This window comes from Grampus griseus (genome assembly GCF_964374135.1).
Source record: "Grampus griseus genome assembly, chromosome: 20".
Taxonomy (NCBI): Eukaryota; Metazoa; Chordata; class Mammalia; order Artiodactyla; family Delphinidae; genus Grampus; species Grampus griseus.
Genome location: NC_139014.1, coordinates 57951387 through 57978481, shown reverse-complemented (window position 1 = coordinate 57978481; position 27095 = coordinate 57951387). Strand labels below are relative to the sequence as shown.

Below are 27095 nucleotides of genomic sequence, written 5' to 3'. Positions count from 1 at the left end.
CTATGACTTTTCTTTCAATACATACCTAATTACAGTCTTAGTTGCCTTGCTTTTAAAATCTAGTTTCCAAGTATTCTCCCAGCTTCCTACCCCCTACCCATGTTCATTCCGTTCTATATACTGCAACTGAAATAATCTTCCATAATATTTCTTGCAGATATGACTCTGCTCAAAAACTTCCATTTTGCCCACATTGCCTACAGGAAGAATTCTTTTGTTTAACACTCAAGGCTTTTTTATACCTTATCCCCGGGCTTAAAACCTGGGCTTTAGGGAAACTAGATTGAGTTTATGTAAAACACTTAGAACTCTGCCTGGCTTATAAGAAAGTCTTAGGTATTATTATTACTACTCACTTTTATTTGAATGTGCTGTATGCATTTCTATCCCTGGAACACTGCTAATTCCTTTTTCCTATTTGAATACCTCTATCTCCAAAGGGAGAAGGACTGATTTAAACTATTGATGATCAGCACAGGCTAATTGTTACCGCTAGAGAAACAACTTATACCTCCTTCCTACAACTGATAGACCCTGTTAACTCTGACCCCTAATTTATAATATGTAACAATAAAATTTAAGATTAGATGGGATATAAATAAAAGGTAGCATTTCTTTTATGCAGTAGACAGTAAACTTACGGAATGTGTCATTTAAAGAAAAAACAAAGCCTGGAAAATTATAAATAGGTTCTGGATTTAGGGCAGTGGTGCTCCAATTTTGGCCTTACTAGAATAACCTGGGAAGCTTTCTTTTTTTGGCCGTGCCTCGCGGCTTGCGGGAATCTTAGTTCGACCAGGTGTAGAACCCGCGCCACCTGCAGTGGAAGCGCGGAGTCCCAACCACTGAACCACCAGGGCATTCCCACAGAATAACCTGGGAAGCCATCAAAACTAATACAGGTGTCTGAGCGTCACTCCAGATTTACTGAATCTCTCCAATGGTAGGGCACAAGCACATGAATTTTTTAAAAAGCTTCCTAGATGATCCACATACACTTTTGAAAAATCTTTGTATGAGATCTTCCTGTGCACCCACCTCCGAGAATCACTGGTTTAATCAAGAGAAACTTTGGATTAAGGAGGTTGGTCATACTTGGCATATATTTTTCACCATACTCTCCTGGAACACGGTTTTGAAACAGAGATCTGATTAGCCCTGAATGACTTATATGAGTAGTGTTCTTAAAAACAACAACAAAACAACCCCCCTCCCGGCGACAACCCTCTTGAGTTTGATTTAGGAGTCAGAAAAGAAAAAGCCATATACATTCTAAATGCCACACTTGGTTTTCATCTAAAAGCTTGTCGGTTGGTCTGACTTCTATTAACTTATAACTTTCAAAACATAATTTTTAAGTAAATATATATTTAATATGTACAATATTTACAGCTTACAGCTTTTACAACCCAAACTTTGGATCTATAAGTGTGTGAAAAAGTGGGCATTTGAGTGTAATACTTCGAAAACTTCAAAAACACCTTTACCTCAAAAATATTTTACACCAATTTTCCAAAGCGGTATCTTCACAGGCTCATTGTATCTCGACAACCCAGTCAAGTTACCAAATCTCTAGGCATGGAGTAAACGATATCGTATTGAGAGGTGGAACTTTTTATACAGTCGTAGAGGATGTAGAACTCTTGGGTCTTTGAAACCCTATAACAAAGTTCCTTTCACCCTCCAATCCTGAGACAACAAATCCTGTAGTTCTACCTCATCATCGCTGTCAACATTCTCCTCTTCCTTCTTCTGCAGTTCTTTTATGGTCAGAACCTCTTTAAGCTTATTTTTTATCTCATCCTGGCGATTCCGCAGCTTTTCCACCCGACGGTAACACTCTATCTGCTCATCGATCTCCCCAATCTGCCGGTCCAAGCGTCCCTCCTCATCCTCTTCGGCAACTATGGCTTCGGAAATAGTGTTGACCTGTCTCATGGCTTTTTGAAATTCGTCCCATTCTTTGTCCATCTGATCCTTTGGGGCATCAACCTTTCGTACCCTCGCATCTATCTCAGGGTCGTCAAAAAACCCTTCCGGTAATGCTTCCGCGGTGTTTTCTCTCCTTTCCACCACTTTTTCATGTATTTCTGCTTTCTCAATTGACCCTGAATGAGGAATTAAAGGGGCCTTGGGAGGATTTGTGTCCGAGAAATCGCTTGGCAGCCTACTACCGGTTGCCTCCCGCGCGGAGGAAAGTGAGTGTTCCTTGCCCTGTGCGTTGGCCGGATGCTTACAGACATCCCCTCTTTTCCCTTCTCCTCCTCCTCCCTCCTCTTTCTCCTCCTCCTCTTCCTCATCTTCATAATCAGGGAGTAAACCGAGTCCCGAAGCCTTACTGAGGGTCGCCCTAGTGGACTCCTTTCCGGCTTTGTCAAAGTTGGTGGGCAAAGCGGAAGTGGAGGGCTGTACTTGAGACACCAGGGAGGCCTTCGCTCTTTTGGCATCTTGGCTCTCTGCGTCCGGCGCCTTCCTCTTGGCGGACTGAGGCACTGTGCTGGCGGACTGAGGCACTGCGCTGGCGGACGGTCCCTGGGCGGCTTCCTTCGCGCCTTTCAGCTCGGCCACTTTCTCTCGGTGCTGCTTTCCCAGGACGTGAGTCTGCCACAGGAGCTCGCTCTTAACCGGGGTGTTACACAGGGCACAACTGAGCTGCCCCAAGCGGTTGTACTTCGCGAATGGAGATTCTATCCGTTTACGGTTGGTGCTCAGACGCTGCTTCTCCTTCATCAACCGCCGCAGTTCGTCCTGATTAACCACTCGTTTCCCCGCCTCAGGCCGAGCGGAGGCAGAAGACGCCATCTTTGCGACCCGACCCGAGGCGATTCTGGCTTCCGTCCCGCCGACGCCTGATGACGTTACTTCCTGTCCGGGCGCGGATTGGCTGAGGCTCAGGAGCGTGAGCCGTAGCGCCAGGATTTCCCTCAGAATAGCAGCTGAGGCCGCCTTACGGGGCGGGGAGTCTTCCTACCGTCTGGCCAGGGCTGAGGTAAAAGGCATAAACTCCAAGGCTGAGGTGGCGCAGGCCCAGGCGGCCTTGGCAGTCAACATATGCGCCGCCCGAGGGCTGCAGGATGTGCTGCGGACCAACTTGGGTGCTAAGGGAACCATGAAAATGTGAGACGGCGGTTGGAGCGGCGGTTAGGGCGTCGGGGTTTGTTGGGTGTCCGGGCGCGCTGTGAGGCAGACGTTCCACAAAGAGTTGGGAGCGATGTGGACGCACTTGTGGGCCTGCTTTCCCTCGTTCTCATTCCTGCCCTGAGCTCATTTCTAGTCTGGTGGGAGAGGAGGAGAAATGCTACCCGAAAAAAGGGCTCACTGTGACTCCTCCCTGCCCTCCAACTTCTCGGTAAGGTTCATATGCAAGTAGAAAGTTCATTTAGTGTCATATATGAAACATAAACCATCTAGCTCCCCTGCTGTTGAAGAGTTTGGGTTTTGCTGGGCAGTGTGTTGTGGAGACGGCACGGGCTTTGGAACCTGGCAGGCTTGGGTTCAAATTCAAGGACCGCTTTAGCTATGCGTCCCTAGGCAAGTTGAACGCTCTTTCAGCATATATTTACTAAGGACTATTATTTTCTTTAGAAGAGAGGGAAGGAGACTAGTGAGGGCAAAGAGGTGTAAGAGGAGAGAGATACAGTCTCAGAGGAATGAGCAAAGTAATTAATATTAACAGTAAAAGAGGGCACTGAGTATGTACTGACTGGGATGCTGGGAACACAGAGATGACTAAGATACAGTTTCTATTCTTAAGGAGTTCTGGTAGAGATGAATGTGCTAATTATATATATACCATTATACTGAGGAAAGGGACTAATAACTGATGGCAGAAGGGAGAAGGGAAAGCTTCTCAATAACAGAGGATTTTTCATCAGTCTTGAAAAACGAATCAGAGTTCTCCAGTTGGAGAAGGGAGTAAAGGACTTCTAGATAGGGTAACTTCAGGAACAAGAGAAGCTCAATGGTGTAAATCCAACAGAAACGAAAGCAAACATGATGTAGTAAGGGAACCCCAAGGTTTGCCCACAAGATCTCATTTGATAGAAGAGGTAGAAGAAATAGACATTACCCAGATTGGGAAAGGTAACTTACGTCATTGCTATATAGTTTGGATATTATCATGAAGGTGATGGAGAACATGAAAATCATGGAAGGATTTTTGGTGAGGGAACTGACTGAATCACATTGCCTTTTAGAAAGATAAATGCAGTGTGGAGGGTAAATTCAAATTCAGACATATCAAGATGCTAAGTAGTCCAGACTAGAGATGATGATGACAGTGGAGGTGGAGAGGAGTGGGTAGATTTAAGAGACATTTAGGTTGTAGAATTGACAGAACTTGATCTAATAAACATGAGGGGTGAGGGAAAACATTAGTTGAGTGAATGAATGGTAACATTTCACAAAAAAAGAAACCTGCAGAAAGTTCACAAATTTGTGGTTTGTAGACTTCCAAGTACTCTTCCAGGTACCAAGCCACTGTTCATAACTCATGGACTGCTCTTGTCCTTAAACTTGTAAATGTGCTGTTTGGAATGAAATCACCATAGCAGTCCATCTGGGGAGAAGTGATTCTGTGGTAGTTACTGTGGTATCCCCCATGGTATAATGGAAGTTTTCCACACCCAGTTACTTATATTAAGGATAGTGGAGTGGCTAACACTGGGAGTGTCTTGTTTGGCTCTTGCTGTATGAAGTTTATAACCACTGTTTTCTGAACAGGCTTGTTTCTGGTGCAGGAGACATGAAACTCACCAAAGATGGCAATGTACTGCTCCATGAGATGGTGAGCTGATGTTGCTGACTTAATAAACCTTAATTAGCCTTAGCTGAGAACATAGTACAATTTGTATATCCTTAAACCAAGGCCGTCAGCTAAATACTGTAGTCATGAGATATGCTTGTTTGTTTAAACCTTAGGGAAAAAAAAAGTCTATTGGCTGTTTTCAGATCTTTGTGTAGTGCAAATAATAACTTAGGGATACTTCCAAATTAGTTACATTTTTTAAAGTCAATGCACTTACGTTCTTTGTAATCATGGGAAAAAAATCCTTTGCAAGTTTAGTACATACATTCATCTTCAAGATTGAAGGATTTAATCTTATTTTGGAAATGTCATTGCATTCGAAGCAGAGACTCTTTTATAAAATGTTCAAACCTCATTAGTTCTCAGGTTTTAACTTTTCATTTTGACATTTATTATGTATGATAATATAAAACTTGTGAACTTATAGAATGAAGCTTATTTCATTTCTTAATTTTACTGTTGACCCTTAGGTTATCTTGTTTTTGGTGGACTATTTCTTTATCTCATTCTCTCTCTTTTTTAATCTTTTGCTTGCTTTTTTCAACAAATTCAACACCCAACAGCTTCCTTGATAGCAAAAGTAGCAACAGCCCAGGATGACATTACAGGAGATGGTACTACTTCAAATGTCCTAATTATCGGAGAGTTACTAAAACAAGCTGATCTTTACATTTCTGAGGTATTAGAATTTCATAGAACGCACATTCATGTGGTACTTTATTTTGAATAAAAAGTTATTTGTTTTTTTGCTAGTAAAATGGTTTAATTTTAGAGGGAAAAAGTTAATTTTCATCAAGATGTTTTTGGACAATTATAAATGGAAATAATAATGAAATTTTTAGTTAGAATAATGCCTTTTATTGAAATTATATACCTTTTTAAAAAATGAAATATTTGAAATATATATAAAAGTTAAAAAATTAGCCATGTACCCATGACTAATGGCCTAAGAAAGAAAACATCACTGAGAAAGTTGAAACCAAATTATGCACCTTTTAAAAAATAACTAGAGAAAAATTAATGAAGGTTTTCCACATTGTGAATTTACCTACTTTTCTAGTTTTATTTCCCTTTATAAACAGTCTCCTCTAGCCAGACTCCGTCATTCACTGGCCTCTGAAATCATTACATACATTTCTACCTCCATGCTTTTGTTCAATTTGTAGTGTTTTCTTTGCGTTACTTATCTGTCTTTTCCAATTAAGCAGTTGGATTTTTGCTCTTTCAAGGACCATTTTAGCAAAGCATAACCTGTCCTTTCGAAGTGCTAAAAGGATCACTTTGTGTTTCATTTAGTATTGGGATCTGTCTATTAATTCAGTACCTGCAACTTATCTCAAGATGCTTTTAGCTGTAAGCAGTGGAAACTTGACTAAAAGTCACTTAAACAACAAAAAAATTATCTCCCGTAACAGGAAATATAGCAATAAAACAGGCTTCTAGGGTTAGTTGATTAAAAAATTCATTCAGTCATCAAGTACCCAGATCCTTTCTGTCTCTTAGCTCTTCCACTTGTAATGCTGTTTCATCATAGGCTTATTCCCATCCTGGATGAAAGACTGTCAGAAGAAATCAGGGCTGCCTCTTCTCCTTACTAACACTCAGCAGGAGAGGGCAAGAGAAAACCATTCACCCAGCCATAGAATAAAAGTCCTTCCTTTATATGATTGGGCCGACATTGGTTTTATTCCATCCCAAACCAGTGACAGTTTTTTGGGAAATTGACTTAATCTAATTAGGATCCGCCCCTTGAGCTAGGGATAGGGTCAGCTTCCTCTGAAGCACTGAGGAAGAGAGATACCTAAACAAAATTAGGGTTGGGCTAGGAAGGAAGAAATTAGGGGAGGGGAGATGCCGACAGACACTGACATAGTTATGAAACTGTGTGACAGTGCAGTGACAGAGCTAGGCACAGGATGGGATAGAAACACTGAGGATGGAGGGGTATCCTAAACTAGCCTGAGGTAGTCAGGAAGCACTTTCTGGAGGAAATAGGCCTGGGCTGAATCTTTAGGATTAGAAGGAGTGAGCCTGATGAAAGAGAGAGGGGTGAGGAGTGAACCTGATGAAAGAGTGAGGGGTGTGGAGAATAGCATTCCAGGCAGAAGGAAAAACATGAGCAAAGGCACAGAGAAAGGAAGCAAACTGGTGTGTGTGCAGAGCTACAAGCAGTCTGGTGTTGGTGGAGTTTAAAGTGATGTGGACAGTAGTGAATAGGCATGTAATATACTAACCAAGAAGAATGTTCATACTGACATATGAATGAGTGATATGGTCAGATTGGCATTTTAAATATTTGGGGGACAGTTTTAAGAGAGTCAAGACTGAAGGTTTTCCTAGTAGTCTAGGTGAGAAGTTGTGAGGTCCTAGGCTGAGGAAATGTTTTGAAGATGGTTAATAACACAGGCTCTGGCGTCAGGCCTTTTGGGTTTAAATCCTGGCTCTGGCTCTTATTAGCCTGGTGATCTAAGCCTTTAAGCCTAAATTTCCTCATCTGTGAAACAGGAATGATAAAAACACCCACTTCATAGTGTTGAGAGGACTAAAATAATACATGTAAATCCTTTAGAATAGTGCCTGGTACAAATGCTCAATAAATGTCAACTTTTGAAAGTTATTATAGGACTGACATAAAGGAATGGAGGAAGGGAATAAATTAGAACTAGTTCCAGCTTTCAATAAGTTTATGTATTATTTTTCAGAATAAACAATAGCGTTTTTTCAAAAAAAATTTTGTTATAATGTCAGACCTACAGAAAAGTTGCAAGAATATTCCAAAGAATAACATTTCTCTCTCTTTCATGAATATATATATATATATGGAATGTGTATATATATAGTAATATACATATTTTTTTCTAATGGTATAAGAATAAGTTGCAGACGTGATGATCTAAATGTTTCAGTGTATGTTTCTTAAACCAGGGAATTCTCATATATAACCACAGTATAGTGATCGAAACAGGAAATTAGTATTAGCACATTGATAAGTACTTCTATCTAATTTGCAGGTTTTATTCAAATTTCGTCACTTGTCCCATTCAGTTGTCATACCCCTTTAGTCTTCTTTAAGCTGGAATAGTTCTCGAGCCATCTTTTGTGTTTCATGACATTGCTGACATTGCTACTTTTAGAGAACAGGCTGTTTTTTTTTTTAAGAAAGTCCCTCAGTTTGGATGTGTCTGTTTCCTCATTATCAGACTCAGGTTATGAACTTTTGGCAGGAGTGCCATGGAAATGCTGTATTGGTCTTAATGCAGCATATCTGGAGGCACATGGTGTGTGTTTGTCCCGTTCTATGATGTTAACTTTGAACATTTGGTGAAGGTGCTGCCTATCTGTTGTTTTTCTCCAAACAATGCTGGTTCTTTTCCTCTACATTACAGGGAGTCTTCTCTTCTGTGCCCATTCAGAAGAGCACTACACAACAGTGTGTTACAGTTTTCAGACATAAAAAGAACTTTTGTAGTTTTTTTCTACTGTTGTAAATTGTAAACAGTTTTTCTGTAAGTTTGAGATTGTTTGAAATATGAAGCGCTGAAAGATTACAAATTACATACATACACTTATATTTAGTGGCATTGATATAGGTAATTAATTTTTTTGGACATACCTATTAGTAGGAAAGGATAGTTACTTTTACTTTGGATAACTTACTTTATAATTTACAGTTTTATGTTGATGTATTAGGGCCTGCACCCTAGAATAATAGCTGAAGGATTTGAAGTTGCAAAAATAAAGGCACTTGAAGTTTTGGAACAAGTTAAAATTAAAAAAGAGATGAAAAGAGAAATCCTCTTAGATGTGGCTAGAACATCTCTACAAACTAAAGTTCATCCTCAGCTGGCTTATGTGTTAACAGAGGTATGTGGTTAAACTTTTGCAGAATGAGTACAGCCTAACACATGGTGGTATTTTTCTTTTTCCTATAAGATAATCAGCTAGCTATGGCATGTGGTTCTTTTGAACATACAACAAAATATAGAAGACAAATATTTATAGGCTTATTTACAGAGTAGATTTGATTGGTCAGAACAGTATGTGTAATTTTTCAAAAGTGTCATATTAAGCCTTCTTTTAAGTTAACTTGAAAGTTGGGAGGGACTTGGCTGCCTATGGATCACCCCCTGTGGAAGCTGTTGGGGTGATGCACACTGGTCTCCTAAACCTAGAGGTCCATATTTATTATTTATTTATTATTTATATTTAATATAAAATAATAATAATAAATATATTTATATTTATTTATTATTATGTGAGGTTGGGGACGTTGTTTTGGCGGTGTGTCTTGTAGTTAAGGTTACCTTTTTTTTTTTTTTTGCGGTACGCAGGCCTCTCACTGTTGTGGCCTCTCGCATTGCGGAGCACAGGCTCCGGACGCGCAGGCTCAGCGGCCATGGCTCACGGGCCCAGCCGCTCGGCGGCGTGTGGGATCCTCCCAGACCGGGGCACAAACCCATATCCCCTGCGTCGGCAGGCGGGCTCTCAACCACTGCGCCACCAGGGAAGCCCAAGGTTACCACTTTAATGAGCATGACTGATCTGATAGATAATATTCACATCTGGGAAGTGTATACTTGTTTACTTCTAAAGGTAGAATATATATATATATAATATCAGGACAAAGTTGGGTATTTTGGGAAGGCTTTTATCAGGTAGCTGTAGTTTGATGATATCATCATTGTTCCTCAGCTTTGCATTTTTTGAAACTTGAGTATATTAGTTTATCAGGAATGATGAGTTCATAACAACCAAATTCACAAGACATTGACATAGAAATCAGAATTCTGTCTTACTAATTTACCTTGAGAAATATAAATACTGAAACACCTGAGTTGTTTCTGGTCAATTCTTACCGATAGGAAAACCTACTTGGGAAATCAGATTAAGATTAAGAAATTAAGACATTTTCTTGCTGAGCAGTCTAAATAAAGACTCTGCTGTGTTTTCTGCTGTTAAAGTACATATATCTCGTGGCCCAGAATCTTCAAGCTATCTGATTAGGGACTCCATTCCCTTTTGGAGTTATAGAAACACTAATGCTCTCATTTACCAATGGTTTGTCATTATTCCCCATTAGTCATCAAAACCAAAAATCATGTTACCTCAGTAAACTTTTCTAAGATATAGATTTTTTTGCTTCTATTTTATTTGAGGATGATTATACTATAACACTTAATTTCTGTAGTCAGTTATTTTCATATTACTTTCTGAGCTAAGCAATAGGCTGTGTGGTGCTGTGCTTCTCAAATTGCATATCCCTGGGGATATTTGGTAGAATAAATGAGACGTCTTTCTGGAGTGTCAATTTTACTTTACTATGGAGGAAAAGCATTATTTTCACATTGAAACAAACATGTATAACTAACAGAACACTGTAAATCAACTGTACCCCAATGAAAATTAAAAAACAACAAAAAACAAACATGTATATATTATGGCATGATGTAGAAAAGTTTCATGGTAAAACATAAGACTTAAAAATTTCATGTTGTTAGAGCCAGCAAATTTGAACTCTTTCCTTAGATTTCATTTCCTTCTTTTCCATTAAGGTGTCCTTTGGTGGAAAAGTTTGAGTAGTGTTTGTATAGTAGGCTTGGCAGTTAAAGAGACTTGATTTCTAGTCCTGACTCTGCTACTACCTGTTAGATCTTGTTTTAAGACCATAACTTCTTAAAGTCTCACCTTAGTTTCCTTCTCTGTAAAATAAGGGGATTGGACCTGATAACCTCTGAAGTCCCTGTAGGCTCTAAACTATCCATTGGCACTGGTTATCATTTGTATCCATGACAGAGTGACACTTTCTGACCTTGCCTTGTGTTTTGGAGCCTGAAACACTTTATCTGCTTAGTCTGGTGATAGATTACTAGGGCCAGTGGTTTCTTTTAGTAGACCAAATAATTTACTGTTCTCATTCATTTCTCTTCCAGGCTGTGGTGGATTCTGTTTTGGCTATTAGAAGACCGGGTTATCCTATTGATCTCCTCATGGTAGAAATCATGGAGATGAAGCATAAATCAGAAACAGATACAAAGTAAATGATGTAAACTTTAACAGTACATAGATTCTAGAATACTTGGTTATCTTCAGATATTCTTTCACTGATTTCATTAGTTACTTCTATTCATCATCAGTCTATTTATTCAGCATATATTAATTGGATACTTACCAGGAGCCATTCACTGTTTTAGGTGTTAGGAATGAAGAGTAAACAAAACAGAATTTCTTTTTTTAAGAATCTTACATTTCTAGTTGAAAGAGATGGTGGACAAATAATGCTAATAAGTGCTGTGAAGAGGCTAGAGCAGCTGTATATGTGAGCATGTGCATGATTTTAGGGTAGTAAGGGAAGATCATCGTGATGAGAAAGTAAACTAGAGAGCTAAATGGGTCTCTAGTGCTAGCCATGTGCATATCTGGAAGAAGAGTGTTCTAAGCAGAGGGAATAAGGGTGGAAGAAGCCCCGAGGCAGAAGTGTGCTGGGGTGTTCCAGTGTGCCTGGAGCAGAGGAAGAGGAAAAAGTAGTAGAAGGTGAGATCAGAGAGGTAAGACAATTATAACATTGTCTGAGTATGTATGTCCTGAGAGTGAGTAGCACCTTGTTGACTTTGGACTTAACTCATTTTAAACATTCTATTATGGAAAACTCTAACCATATATAAGAGTAGAATAGAATAGTGAATGAACTCCCACATATCTGTCACTCATCTTTATCAATTTTCAGTATATGGCCAGTCTTATATCCCCCGTATATACTCCTCTTTCCTTCCCCCTGCCCAAATCTGGATTATTTTGAAGCCAATTCAGATGTTATATTTCATCTGTAAATACTTTATTTTTAATATATGTGTGTGTGTATGTATAGGTGTCTTTACTTATTTTTAGAAGTTCTTAAATCTGCCTTGTCACTTTTTATGGTTTCCTGTTCCCTCTGCAGGAGGGAACTCTTTTCAAACTTACCTTTCATTTCCTTAAACATATAGTTCAGTTTGATAATTACAATATTTAAAGTTTTGTCTTGTCTACTTCTGGTGTTTATTTTATTTATTTTTAAAATTAATTAATTTATTTTTGGCTGTGTTGGATCTTTGTTGCTGTGTGCAGGCTTTCTCTAGTTGGGGCGAGCGGGGGCTACTCTTCATTGCGGTGCATGGGCTTCTCGTGGTGGCTTCTCTTGTTGTGGAGCACGGGCTCTAGGCACACGGACTTCAGTTGTTGTGGCACACGGGATCAGTAGTTGTGGCTCATGGGCTCTAGAGCACAGGCTCGGTAGTTGGGGCGCACGGGCTTAGTTGCTCTGCGGCATGTGGGATCTTCCCGGGCCAGGGCTCAAACCCGTGTGTCCTGCATTGGCAGGCAGATTCTTAACCACTGTGCCACCAGGGAAGCCCTGCCCAGGGACAACTTTAAACTAAATCCACAGCTTGAGGTTTTTTTTGAATAACCAGTTGTGAATTCTAACTGCAAGTCCATGTGAGGGCTGCTGGTTTGTACCCTGAGTATGTAGCCTTTGAGGTTCTAGTTTAATGTGAAGAGGGTCTTACTGTTTTACTCTCTACTTTGGATGAGGCTTGAGCTTTTTAAATTCTGTCCCCCTCTCATTATGAGGTCAAAATTCAGATTTGTCTGAATTGTCAGATGACTTTAGGGTGAGTGGTTACAGTTATCTACTTACCTCTTGGAGTTCCTGTTTTGTTTTCAGTTTTGGAAAGAAAACTTTTGTAGCTCTTTACTGTTTTATGGCTCTGCAGAGTTTTTAAGGGTTTTTTTTTTTTTTTTCTTTTTTTGCGATACGAGGGCCTCTCACTGTTGTGGCCTCTCCTGTTGTGGAGCACAGGCTCCGGATGCGCAGGCTTACAGGCCATAGCTTACGGGCCCAGCCGCTCCGCGGCACGTGGGATCTTCCCGGACCGGGGCACGAACCCGTGTCCCCTGCATCGGCAGGTGGACTCTCAACCACTGCGCCACCAGGGAAGCCCTGTTTTGTTTTTAATCCAGCATTTTTAGTTGCTTTTGGTAGTAGGGTTGGTCCAAATTACCTTACCATTGCTGAGGGCAACAAGTACTTGGTTTATATTTCAGAAGGATCTCCGTGGTTGTTGTGTGGGGAGTACACTGCGGAGCAGGGTGGGAGGTGCAAGGCAGAAGCAGGAGACTGGTTAGGAATCTGTTGTAATATAGGTGAGAAAAGAAAAAAGATTTGGATCAGGGTATACTTAGAAAGAAGGAGCAGTAGGATTTGTTGATGTTCCACATAGAATGTGACAGAAACAGATGATTCAAGGATGTCTCTTGGGTTTTTGCATGAGCAGCTGGAAAAGCAGAGATGCCATTTCTTGGGATGGAGAAGACTGGGAAGAGCAGGTTTGGGGAAATAAATCAAGAGTTTAGCTTGGGGAATGTTATGTTTTCGATGCCGATTAGATGTCCATGTGGACATGTTGTGTAAGAATTTGGAGAGGTGTCAGGAGTTCAGGATCGAGGTCTGGACTGGAAATATTTATTTGGGAGTCATCAGTGTGTGGATGACTTAAAGCTATGAGAGTTTTTAATTTATTTTTTAATTTTTTTTGGCTGCGCCGTGCTGCATGTGGGATCTTAGTTCCCTGACCAGGGATTGAACCCGTGCCCCCTGCACTAGGAGCACAGAGTCTTAACCACTGGATTTCCAGGGAAGTCCCTATGAGAGTTAATAAGATCATCTGGGAAGTGATATAGATAGAAGAGGAAGTTTAAAGACTGAGCCCTGAAAACTCCAGTGTTTAGAAATTGGGAAGATAGGGAGGACTGAGCAGAGAAGACTGAAAAGGGGTGGTCAGTGAGGTAGGAGGAAAGCCAAAGGAGAATAGTGTCCCAGAAGGTAAGAGAAGAAAGTGTTTCAAGAAAGAGAGAATAATCTGCTATGTCATATGCAGTTGACAGTTTGATGAGCAAGTTGTGAACTGAGAATTGACCATTAGATTTGGAGAACGTTTAGTTTTTTGGTGGCTTTAATGAAAGTTGATTCAATAAAGGGATGAGTGTGAAAGTCAGGTTGAAGGTGGGCTCAAGAGAGAATGGTTAGGGAAGAAGTGAGGATGCAAATGTAGACAATTCAGAGGAGTTTAGCTCTAAAGGGGAGCAGATAAGTGGGGCAGTAGCTAGAAGGGAATATGGGAATGGGGTTGAAGGATAATTTTTTGTTTTAAAGATGGGCATTACTATGACAAGTTTGTTCCCTGATGAGGATGCTCCTGTAGGCAGGAACAGTTGATGTGAGGGAAGAGGGGACAGTTGCAGGAGCAGAGAGGGGAAATGGGATACAGTACACAAGCAGAGGGGTTAACCTTAGCGAGGAGCATGGGCAGTTCATTCCTAGTCATAGGAGATTCAGGTTCAAGTGCAGGTAGATTGGTAGAGGTAGTGATGGGACAGTGTTTTTATTTTCTCAAAGAAGCAAGATCATTTGCTGAGAGTGAGAAGAAGGGGAAGAGTGAAGAAGACTGGAAGAGTGAAGAATATTGAACATATAGTTTGTTTTTTTCTTCCTAAATAAAGTATCTTCACATTCAGTTAGGAGTTGGAGTAATCTAGTTAGATGAAAATTTTGGAAAATTCCCTATAATTATGCTTAACTATTTTAAAAATTATTTCTTTACATGAATGTGTAACAAATATTGGTTATAAAAGATTCATAAGTAGAAATGCATTTCCTAATTGGGTGTAAATGAATTTTTAAAAGTTATAAAAATATTTTCTCTTGAAAGATCACTTGGAAAATAGGAAACCCCCCCCCCCACCACCCAAGCATAACCCTACTCTTAGTTTCCTTCCATTTTTCCTTTTCAATGCCAAGGTGCTTTTTAAAAATAATTGATTAATTAATTTTTGGCTGCATTGGGTCTTCGTTGCTGTGCGCAGGATTTCTCTAGTTGCGGCGAGTACTCTTTGTTGCAGTGGGCGGGCTTCTCATTGAGGTGGCTTCTCTTGTTGCAGAGCACAGGCTCTAGGTGTGCAGGCTTCAGTAGTTGTGGCATGCAGGCTCAGTAGCTGTGGCTCGTGGGCTCTAGAGCACAGGCTCAGTAGTTGTGGCACACAGGCTTAGTTGCTCCACGGCATGTGGGCTCTTCCTGGACCAGGGATCAAACCCATGTTCCCTGCATTGGCAGGCGTATTCTTAACCACTGCACCACCAGGGAAGTCCCCCAAGGTGCTTATTTTTTAACAGAATAGTTATAATCGTGCTTCATATGTAATTTGTCATTCTCTGCTTCTTAGCTACCCCGTAAATATTTTTCCATGTTATTACATGGTTTTCATGACTAACACATAGTTGAGTCATTATCTGTTGAACAGTGCCCTATTGTTGGACATTTAGGTTAACAATTTTTAGTTGTTCCATGTAATTATTTTGAACAACTGTTCCTAAGAAACTCATTGTGTGCCTACCTTTCATTACTTGATCAGCTGTGTCACATGTTTGAGCCACATAATTTATCCTTGTTTTTTTTTTTTTTTTTGCTGTACTCAGGCCTCTCACTGTTGTGGCCTCTCCCGTTGCGGAGCACAGGCTCCAGACGCGCAGGCTCAGCAGCCATGGCTCACGGGCCCAGCCGCTCCGTGGCACGTGGGATCTTCCCGGACCGGGGCACGAACCCATGTCCCCTGCATCGGCAGGCGGACTCTCAACCACTGCACCATCAGGGAAGCCCTGAAAAGTATACTTTAAAAGGCTGAATTTTATGGTATGTGAATTGTATCTCAAAAAATAGAGTAATAAACTCTATAATAAACAATACCTCAGATTTGTCTGATAAGCAAAAATGTAGATGTGAAATAATGGTAAAATAGAAGCTGAAATGGAAAATTAGAACCTAGGAAAAAAGAATATGAATATAGCAAATGTAATAGTATAATATTTAAACTGCCAGAACATAAAGAGATACAGTTAGCTATATAGGTTTCATTATTGAAAAGGAGAAAACAGAGCAGTTTCTAAATTGAAAAAATATGGGGCTTGATATAAGACCCTCCTTCTTGTAGTCACTTTTGATAAAAGCTAGTAACATTTTTTTCAAGAAGATAAACGTATATGATTCAGGCATGAAGCCATTGGTAGTTCAACCTGATTCTTAGAATTTAGGATACAAAGAAAAAGGGACTATTTTTTAAATCACTTTAACCTCTTAGTTTTTTAAGAAATAATTTATCAAGGTAAAATTGACATATAATGAACTACTACACACATTTAAAGCCATGAAACTATCCCCTCATTAAAGATAATGAACATATTTATCACCCCAAAAAGTTACCTAATTCCCCCATGGTAATCCTTCCTGCCTCCTCTCACTGTGTCACCCTACCTTCAGGCAACCTTCAGTCAGCTTTCTGTTGCTATAGATTAGTTTGCATTTTCTAGAATCTTATATGAATGGAATAATACAATATGTAGTTTTTTTTGTTTGGCTTCTTTTACTCACCATAATTATTTTTAAGTTAATTGATGTTATTAATCAGTAGTTCATTCATTTTATTGCTAGATAGTATTCCATTATATGAATATACTGCAATTTATTTAATCAGATTCACCTATTGATGCACATTTGGTTGTTTACAGTTCTTGGCTATTGCAAATAAAGTTGCAATGAACATTCGTGTACAATTCTTCGTATGGATCTATGCTTTCATTTCTCTTGGGTAGATGCTTAGGAATGCAGTACTATGGAAGGTACATGTTTAACTTTTTAGAAGCTGCTGAACTGTTTTGCCATGTACCATTTTACATTCCTACCAGCCATTTATGAACATTCCAGTTGTTCTGCATCCTCACTAACACTGGATATGGTCATTCATGTTAATTTTAGCCATTCTAAAATTTAAAAAACCAAATTGTGACTTTAATTTGGATTTTCTTAATGATCATTGATATTGAGCATCTTTTCACGTGCTTATTTGCTATCTACATATCTTTGGTGAAGTTTCTGTTCAAATCTTTTGCACTTTTTTTTTTTTTTTTTGCTGTACTCGGGCCTCTCACTGTTGTGGTCTCTCCCGTTGCGGAGCACAGGCTCCGGACGCGCAGGCTCAGTGGTCATGGCTCACGGGCTCAGCCGCTCCGCGGCATGTGGGATCTTCCCAGACCAGGGCACGAACCCACGTCCCCTGCATCGGCAGGCGGACTCTCAACCACTGCGCCACCAGGGAAGCCCATGCACTTTTAAAAATTGGGTTGTTTTCTTATTGTTGAGTTTGAGAGTTCTTTGTATATTCTGGATACAAATACCTTTTCAGATGTATGATTTGCAGACATTTTCTGCTACTCTGTAGTTTGTTCTGTTATTCTCATAACAGTGCCTTTCAAAGAGGAATTCTTAATTTCAATGAAGTATAATTTATCAATTTTTTCTTTCATGGATTATGCTTTTGGGTGGTATCTAAAAAAATCTTTACCTAACCCAGGGTCACAAAATTTTTCTTTTATGTTTTCTTTTAGAAGTGCTATAGTCTTAGGTTTTATATTTAGGTCTGTGATTCATTTTAAGTTAATTTTTGTATATGCTGCAAAGTATGGATCTAAGTTTGTTTTTTCGTGTATAGGTATCAAATTGTTTCAGCTCTATTTGATGAAAAGACTATCCTTTTACTTAGTTGCCTTTGCATTTTTGTTGAAAATCAGTTAGTTGTCCACATTTGTGTGGTTCTGTTTCTGGGTTCTATATTTCATCAATCTGTTTATCTCAGTGTTAATGTCATTCTACCTTGTTTATAGTAACTTTATAATAAGTCTTGAAATCTGTAGTGTTAATCCTCCCATTTTGTTCTTTTCCAAGTTGTTTTGATTATTTTAAATGTTTTGCATTTCATATCAATTTTAGAATCAGCTTGTCAATTCCTACCAAAAAACTGCTGGGATTTTGGCTGGAATTTCACTGAATCTATGGATAAGTTTGGGAATAATTGATATTTTAACAATATTGAGTCATGGTACATCTTTCTGTTTATTTGGGCCTTCTTGAATTATCTCAGCAATATTTTATACTTTTTAGTATGTGAGTATACTAAGTATTTCACAACTTTTTTTTCAGATTTATCCTTATGTGTTTCATGTATTTTGATCCTACTATACATAGTATTTTTAAGATTTCAATTTCTGATTGTTAGTTAATATATAAAAATACAGTTGATTTTTGTATATTGATCTTGAACTCTGCAACCTTGCTAAACTCACTTATTTTAGTAGCTTTCTTATAGATTTCATTGAATTTTCTATATAAATGATAATGTTGTCTTGTTAATGGAGACAGTTTTACTTCTTTCTTTCCAATATGGATATATTTTATTTCTTTTTACCCCTTATTTCATGGGCTAAAACCTTCAATACAATGTTGAATAGAAATGGTGAGAGTAGGCATCCTTTCCTTTTTCCTGATCTTGGGGAGAAAACATTCAGTCTTTTTCCACTATGTGTGATACTAGTTGTAGGTTTTTCATAGACATCTGCTATCAAATTGAGGAAGTTCTCTTTTATTGCTGAGAATCTTTATCAAGAATAGGTGTTGGCCAATCCAAAAATGGGCAGAAGACCTAAATAGACATTTCTTTAAAGAAGATATACAGATTGCCAACAAACACATGAAAGGATGCTGAACATCACTAATCATTAGAGAAATGTGAATCAAAACTACAATGAGGGGGCTTCCCTGGTGGCGCAGTAGTTGGCAGTCCGCCTGCCGATGCAGGGGACGCGGGTTCGCGCCCCTGTCCAGGAGAATCCCACATACTGCGGAACGGCTGGGCCCGTGGGCCATGGCCACTGGGCCTGCGCGTCTGGAGCCTGTGCTCCGTGGCGGGAGAGGCCACAACAGTGAGAGGCCCGCATACCACAAAAAAAACCCCACAAAAAAACCAAAAAAATACTACAATGAGGTATCACCTCACACCGGTCAGAATGGCCATCATCAAAAAATCTAGAAACATAAATGCTGGAGAGGGTGTGGAGAAAAGGGAACCCTCTTGCACTGTTGGTGGGAATGTAAATTGATACAGCCACTATGGAGAACAGTATGGAGGTTCCTTAAAAAACTAAAACTAGAACTACCATGTGACCCAGCAATCCCACTACTGGGCATATACCCAGAGAAAACCATAATTCAAAAAGAGTAATGTACCCCAATGTTCATGGCAGCTCTATTTACAATAGCCAGGACATGGAAGCAACCTAAGTGTCCATCGACAGATGAATGGATAAAGAAGATGTGGCTCATATACAATGGAATATTACTCAGCCATAAAAAGAAAGGAAATTAAGTTATTTGTGGTGAGGTGGATGGACCTAGAGACTATCATACAGAGTGAAGTAAGTCAGAAAGAGAAAACCAGATACCATATTCTAACATACATATATGGAATCTTAAAAAAAAAAAAAGGTTCTGAAGAACCTAGGGGCAGGACAGGAATAAACACGCAGAAGTAGAGAATGGCCTTGAGGACACGGGGAGGGGGAAGGGTAAGCTGGGATGAGGTAAGAGAGTGGCATGAACATATATACACTACCAAATGTAAAATAGATAGCTAGTTGGAAGCAGCTGCATAGCACAGGGAGATCAGCTCGGTGCTTTGTGTCCACCTAGAGGGGTGGGTTAGGGAGGATGGGAGGGAGATGCAAGAGGGAGGAGATATGGGGATATATGTTTATGTATAGCTGATTCACTTTGTTATACAGCAGAAACTACACACCATTGTAAAGGAATTATACTCCAATAAAGATGTTTAAGGAAAAAAAAAGAATAGGTGTTGGATTTTGTCAAATGCTTTTTCTGCATCTATTGAGGTGATCGTATGGTTTTTCTTTTAGTTTCTTAATGTACTAAATTACATTGATTTTCAAATCATTCTTGGATAAACCTTACTTAGTTATGATGTATTATCTTTTTAAAAATGGATTAAAGTTTTAGAAATAATTAAATGTTTTTTTTTAATTTTGGATTTTTTTTGTCATTTAAACCATTACGTGTACAGTTCAGTGGCCATAAGTACATTCACATTGTGCAACCTTCACCACCATCCATCACAAACATTTTTCATCTTGAAAAACTGAAACTCTACCCATTAACAATAGCTCTCCATTCTCTTCTCCCCCCAGCCCCTGGAAACCACCATTCTACATTCTGTCTTTACGAATCTGACTATTCTATGTACTTTATAGGAATGAATCATACAATATTTGTCCTTTTATGACTGGCTTATTTCACTTAGCATAATGTCTTCAGGGTTCATCCATGTTGTAGCATGTTACAGAATTTCCTTCCTTTTTAAGGCTGAATAATATTCCGTTGTATATATGTACCACATTTTATTTATCCGTTCATCTGTTGATGGAAACTTGGGTTTCTTCACCTTTTGACTATTTGAATAATGTGGCTTGCTGTGTCTTTTTTTTTTTTTACCATATTGTTGGATTTAATTTGCTATAATTCTGTTAAGAATTGTTGCATCTACATTCATATGGGGTGTTGGTCTGTATATATATATTTTTGTAATGCCTTTATCTTTTTTGCTTTTAGAGTAATGCTGGCCTCAGAAAGTATTCTTTCCTCTTTAATTTTCTGAAAGTGTTGAATTCTTATATAGAAATGGTGTTAGTTTTTCCTTAAATGTTTGGTGGAATTCACCAGTAAAGCTTTCTATACCTGGAGTTTTCTTCATGGGAAGATTTTAAACTACAAATTTAATCTCTTTCATAGATACAGGATCATTCAGGTTGTTTATTTTTCTTGAGTGAGCTTTAGTACTTTGTGTCTTTCAAGAAATTTTTCTACTTCATCTAAGTTAAGATCATACTGCCCATGAGCTAAATCTGGTTTGCTGCCTATTTTTGGTAAATAAAGTTATATTGGAACACAGTTACTCCCATTTATTATGTATTGTCTGTGACTTTGTGCTATGCTAGCATAATTGGATAGTTGCAAAAGAGATGGTATGGTCCACAGAGCCTAAAATATTTATTTTCTGGCCTTTTGCAGAAAGTTTGCCAATCCCTGATCTTAGTTTTCAAATTTATTGGCATAAAATTGTTCATAATATTCCCCTATTATCCTTTAATATCTGTAGAATCTGTAGTGACAGATTCTACACCGTTTTCATTTCTGACGTTGGTCATTTTTATTTCATTGATTTCTACTCCGATCTTAACTGTCTTCTTTATTCTGCTTACGTTAAATTTCATTTGCTCTTCCTTTCCTAGTTTCTTAAGATGGAGGCTGAGGTCATTGGTTTGAGACCTTTCTGCTTTTCTAGTATGGGTGTTTAGTGATATAAATTTCTCTTCAGGTACTGCTTTAGTAGTATCCCACACATTTTGGTATGTTCTGTTTTCACAGGAGAACGGGATCAGGGAAGTTTTCAAAGCTACTGGTAATTTTCTGTTTCTTAAGCTGGGTGGTAGGTACATGGGTACATTTATTTGTACATTCTTTATATCTTATACATGTAAATATTCTTTTGTATGTATTCAGTATTTAACAAGGAATTTTTAAAAAGTGTGAATGGGAGGTGAGGATGTAATTACCTTGTGGGTAGACATAACTCTCTTGAGCAGTTATATTGTACAGTGAAGCCGAGAAAGGGGGTAGTAATTTAAAAATGATGTGGAATAAAAGGAGAGACTCTTTTTGTGTTGTTTTGTTTTAAAGATGGGTGATTCCAAACCAAGTTTACTGATTCAAAGTTTGCAAATTCAAAAACTTTATAGAGCCATACCAGCAGGTATAAGAGTCATATCCTGATGTGAAAATTGACGTGTTTAACTAGAGCTTTTGCCTTAGAATAATAAGAACACCAAAATTTTTTTTTTTTCTCAGAAAGTTTGGTTTCTGCTTCAGTACAGAAAGCAAATACTTCCTTGAGTCCTGAGAATTTCATACCAAAAACTATGGCCAAATTATGTTGGCCTAACATTTTTTTCAAATCAGATGTTATAATTAGTTACCTGCCACCATAAATTATAAATAACTACCTTTTAAATATAGTCATAAAGGAGAAGGATGATGGTGGAAGAAATGTCTACTCTGTAAACAATGAAATAAACTGTAGCCAGCTCTTGTCTGTACTATGTTAATTGTTTAATGGTGTATAACTTCAGGATGCTTCATAAGACATCTGAGTGATCACTGAGCTATGCAACTTATTTTATTTCTGTATATATTTAAATACATTTTAGAGGCAGGCAAGATAATAGAACATGAATAGCTAGTTGCTTTTTTCTGTTTCTTCTGTGTGGTATGTCTTGCCAATCCTTTTTTTCCCTCCAATAGGTTGTGTGGTTCCAGGAGCGGGTGCAGTTGAAGTGGCAATAGCTGAAGCTCTAGTTACATACAAGCACAGTATAAAAGGAAGAGCTCGTCTTGGAGTCCAAGCTTTTGCTGATGCTTTACTCATTATCCCTAAGGTAGAACTATCCTAATGGCCAAAGAACAACTGTTTAGACAAAAGGTGTCTAATTAATTTTAAATTGCCCATTTTATGTATAACAGTAGAGTAGAAAGATAGGTATTTGTATTTCCCTACACAGTTTTGTTTAAGATATTATATAGCTAAAGCAGGGAAGTTTTTAGGATAACAGCTCTGAATTCTTGTAGGAGTTTCATGAAATGGCTCAATTATCACTTTGCTTCCATCTCTGAGCTCCAAAAGTTGAAGTAACTCCAAAAATTTCCTTCAAAAATGGTTCATGATTAATCATAATGAAGAAGTGTAGAACGTAAAATTTAATTAGATTTTGAGTAGACCTTTATTATGTTGGTGGTATCCAAAGTATTAGCACTTTAAATTATGGGAAGTGAGAACTTCAGGCTTGCATTTGTCATTGTCATTATAATTCCTAGAAAAGGAGAGAAATCAGTTTTTTTCCATGTATCAACAGAAGGACAGAGAACTACCATTTTTTTCCTTTGCCTTAATCTGATTGTGAACTACTTGGAAACACAGAGAACTCTTTCAAATATACTATTACCATGAATTAAAACATTACTAACAATGCTAGCAAAGTCTCTGATAATTGCTTTAAAATTATTAATAATTTGTTGAATCTTTGTGCATTAGATATCCATTTTTTTCTTCCCCTGAAGAGGCAAAGTCATTAACGATCCTATAGTTAACAAATATTGGTAAATCTGGTAGACATTTGGTGGTACCTTTTCACTCATCAGCTGTTGGTTTAGGACCACTTGGAAATAAACCTCGCTTGGAGTGCAGGTATCTCCATCCCTGTTGCCACAGGTCATAACTCTCCTCATGTGAATGAGGGGCACAGATATAATGCAGATAGGCAGGTTTAACAAGTGCCCAGGAAAAACCAGAAAACATGTGGCTAGAGGGACTAAGCAAACAAGAATACCATTCTACTTCCTTCCGTTTAAAAAAAAAAATCTTTTGCAAGGAGGTGTTAACCGAGAGGGACCCCTTCGGGGACCCTTGTCTAACACTCGGAAATGAATTGTCCGAGGAGACACACATACTGATAAAGCAAAAGACTTGGGTGCTCGAGCAGAGAACAGCAGGGTAAGGGAACCCAGGAGAGCTGCTCTGCCTCGTGGCTTGCAGTCTCAGGTTTTATGGTGCTGGAGTTGGTTTCCAGGTTGTCTCTGGCCAATCATCTTGCTTGTGCCATATTTGGCCCGACTCAAGAACCTTCCTGGTGGGCATGCACATCTCTCAGTCAAGATGGATTCCAGCATGAGGATTTCTGGGAGGTTGTCAGGACATATTATGGGCTGGTGTCTCCTCCCTCTTTTTGGCCCCTCCCAAATTCTTCTGGTTGGTTTTGGAGGCACCTTGTCAGTTCAGTGTTCCTTATCAGGACCTCCTGTTGTGAGACAACTTATGCAAATGGTGGTTTCAGTCCACGGTTCCCTAACAGAGGGAAATTAATGTAGCAGGGTGGGGTGGGGAAACTCTAATTAGTCTTCGTCAGAATTTAGTGTGATGTACGTAGGGAAAATGTTTAAATATAAAAGTTACTAGGTACATGAAATAATTTGATTTAGATTAAGAATGGAATTCTTCAAAAGGAGATGATTACTATATTATGGATGTGTTTTCATAAGATTGGAGAGAGCAGTGCCTTATTTTTTATATCTGATATTTAAATATATATGAAGGAATTCCATACATATATTTATTATTATTTTTTATTCCTAAAGGTTCTTGCTCAGAATTCTGGATATGACCTGCAGGAAACACTAGTGAAAGTTCAGGTTGAGCATTCAGAATCAAAACAACCTGTTGGCATAGATTTGAATACAGGTAAGAAAGTAAAGAAAAATCAGCTGCTTAATAAAAAAAGAGGTTATACTACAGTGACCCAGAACTTAAGTAAGGGGGTGGAGGTTTGGATGGCTTTTTTTTTTTTTTTGGCGGTATGCGGACCTCTCACTGTTGTGGCCTCTCCCGTTGCGGAGCACAGTCTCCCGACGCGCAGGCTCAGCGGCCATGACTCAGGGGCCCAGCCGCTCCACGGCACGCGGGACCTTCCTGGACCGGGGCACGAACCCGCGTCCCCTGCATCGGCAGGCGGACTCTCAACCACTGCGCCACCAGGGAAGCCCTGGATGACTTTTATATTTAAATTTTGGGTGCCTTTGTTTTACTTTTGAACTTCTTAGAAGCAAGTATTCATTCACTTAAGAAATAGTTACTGAGTGCTTGTTATTTGACTTGGGATTCACACAGAACAAAACAAAGACCCTTCCCTTGTGAGCTTATGTTGTAGCAGGGAAAGATAGGCAGTAAATAATAACCTTAATAAATAAGTTCCTTTAACATTTTTAAAGGTAATAAATTCTGTGAAAAAAATAAAGGGACAGTGTAAGGATGATTGTGAATGCTAGCACAGGAGTGTGGGGAGGGGGTTTCAATGGGAAGAGGGTGGTCAGGATAGGCCTCATTGAGAATATCTGTTGAACAAAATCAACGAAAGTTAGGAAGTTCCACGTGGGAACTAGGGAAAGAATGTCCTAGGCAGAGGGAACAGCTAGTGGAAAAGCCACTGTCTGGTGTTCTCGAGGAGGAGGGAGATGAGAGAGGTAATAGAAGGTCAGATCATGCGAGGGCGTGTGGGCCAGTGTACAGAGTTTGACTTTTTCTGTGGTGGAATAGGGAGCAATTTTGAACAGAGGTGTGACATGGTCTAAATATGTTTAAAAGGATCACTCTTGCTACTCTGTGGAGAGTAGTCAACTGAACAACTGGAAGGAATTGCCATTAACTGCATTGGAGAAGACTGTGGGTAGAGCATGTTGTGGTGGCCGGAGGTCAGCATTGAGTTTTGGCAAAGTTAAGTTTGAAGTATCTGGAGACTTTAAAATAGACAGTTGGATGTACAAGTCTGAAGCTCAGGAAAGTGGTCCGGCTTGGAGATAAAAACTTGAGAGTCGTCAGAGTGTATATGCTTTAAATCTAGAAGATTGGGTGAGATCATCTAGGGAGTGAGCGTAGAGAGAGAAGAATGCAGGACTGAGCCTTTGGGTACTCTAACATTAAGAGCTCAGGAGGAAGAGGAAGAACCAGCAAAGTAGACAGAAAAGGAACCACTAGTGCAAAAGAAAAAAAACAGGCAAGTGTGATGTCCTGGAAGACAAGTGAAGAAAGAGTGGTTGGGAGGGTGTGATCAGCTGTGTTAGTTAAGTGCTGCTGATAGATGAGGTCTGAGAATTGACCTTTGGATTTGACACCATGGAGGTCATTGGTGACCTTGATAATAGTAATTTTGGTGGTATATTAAATATTGTTAGAATATACAGCCAATATTAACAGAATATATCAAGATTGTAGTATTGAAATAGTTTGTTTTTCCTTTGCAGGTGAGCCAATGGTAGCAGCAGATGCAGGAGTTTGGGATAATTATTTTGTGAAAAACCAACTTCTTCACTCTTGGTAAGTTTGTATTAGTAAAAAGAGAAAGACTTTTAAGGACATAATTGATAACATGAAGATTTTTCTATTATTTTTGCCTGCTACAGTGGAAAATGGCTAAGTGTATGAAAAGGCATGGTATCCAGTTATTAAGACTAGCTTCTGTCATTTTACAGTCCCTTTTAGATTTTAGTTCTATCAGTGTAAGTTATGGGAAATGTTAATCTTACTGTTTATTTGAGGGAGAAGGGAAAGAAGGACATTTACTGAAATAGTACCACATGCATAGTGGGAAAAAGATCAAATGATGTGCTAAAAATGAGCTCAGTTTTGCTGGAATATAAAATTAGGCTTCTACTTTATCAGCAAATGAGTTGAAATTATAATGCAAGGGGTGATGTTTGTATTTATAATAGCTATGTCTTATCTCACACCAACATCATTGCAGAACAAAGTGTCATTAGTAGCTGAAGATTTCTGAGGGGGAAAGATAAGAGTGGATTAGTAAGCTTTACTCACCCTGTCATCTTTTCCCTCAGCACAGTGATTGCCACCAACATTCTCCTGGTTGATGAAATTATGCGAGCTGGTATGTCTTCTCTCAAAGGGTGATTGAGTTCAAAATCAACTCTTCTAGAAGCTGAGACTTAGCACATCTTACATCCAACTACCATTATAGAGCCTGAGCCATTCTTAATTTTTACACAATAAATGCAATTTGTATTTGGTGGTCTTATAAGTCTCAAAAGTATTTCATCAAGGTATAAAGAACACAAGAAATACTTTCACAGCAAATAATATTAATGAAAGTATTTTTCCCTCGAAGTTCTAACTCCCTACCCTTTATTGTATGTGTGATATTATGATATAATAAGAAATATATATTTGGCCTATTTTATTTTATTTTATTATTTTTGGCTGCGTTGGGTCTTTGTTACTGCTCGCGCACTTTCTCTAGTTGCGGCAAGTGGGGACTACTCTTCGTTTCGGTGCACAGGCTTCTCATTGTGGTGGCTTCTCTTGTTGCGGAGCATGGGCTCTAGGACGCACAGGCTTCAGTAATTATGGTGCGTGGGCGCAGTAGTTGTGGCACATGGGCTCAGTTGCTCCATGGCATGGGGGATATTCCTGGACCAGGGATCTAATCTGTGTCCCCTGCACTGGCAGGTGGACTCTTAACCTCTGTGCCACTAGGAAAGTCCTATATTTGGTCTTTATCCCCAGTTCCTGGCACAAGATCTGCTAAAACCTTTGTAATTTCCTGAGCAATAGGGGTGACAGGAACATTTTTTATTATAATATTTAGTCTTGGTCCTGGTTCCTGACATATGATCTTTTAAGACCCTTGAAATCTCTGGAATTAATGAGTATCTTTTTGTATGCTAATGAGGTAACTCTT

At 39.0% G+C, this 27095-nt stretch overlaps 2 protein-coding genes across 2 annotated transcripts; one reads left to right on the top strand and one right to left on the bottom strand.

Moving 5' to 3' along the window:
• Positions 1–1387: 1387 nt before the first annotated feature.
• On the bottom strand, positions 1388–2824 carry ZNF830 (zinc finger protein 830). Its single transcript, XM_082679110.1, has one exon. The coding sequence runs from the start codon at positions 2800–2802 to the stop codon at positions 1660–1662; it is 1143 nt and encodes a 380-aa protein (XP_082535236.1). The 5' UTR covers positions 2803–2824; the 3' UTR covers positions 1388–1659.
• A 28-nt stretch (positions 2825–2852) lies between these two features.
• Positions 2853–26373, top strand: CCT6B (chaperonin containing TCP1 subunit 6B; the record flags this gene model as incomplete). The annotated part of the gene is made up of 10 exons (XM_082679478.1): positions 2853–2857; positions 2929–3117; positions 4723–4786; positions 8498–8671; positions 10738–10841; positions 11301–11338; positions 22099–22232; positions 23986–24088; positions 25645–25717; positions 26236–26373. 10 exons carry the CDS (start codon positions 2853–2855, stop codon positions 26306–26308), a joined length of 957 nt encoding a protein of 318 aa, XP_082535604.1. The 3' UTR covers positions 26309–26373.
• Positions 26374–27095: the final 722 nt, after the last annotated feature.

Excerpts from the sequence above, each read along its gene's own strand:
- ZNF830 (XM_082679110.1), bottom strand. The coding sequence starts at position 2,802 with ATGGCGTCTTCTGCCTCCGCTCGGCCTGAGGCGGGGAAACGAGTGGTT.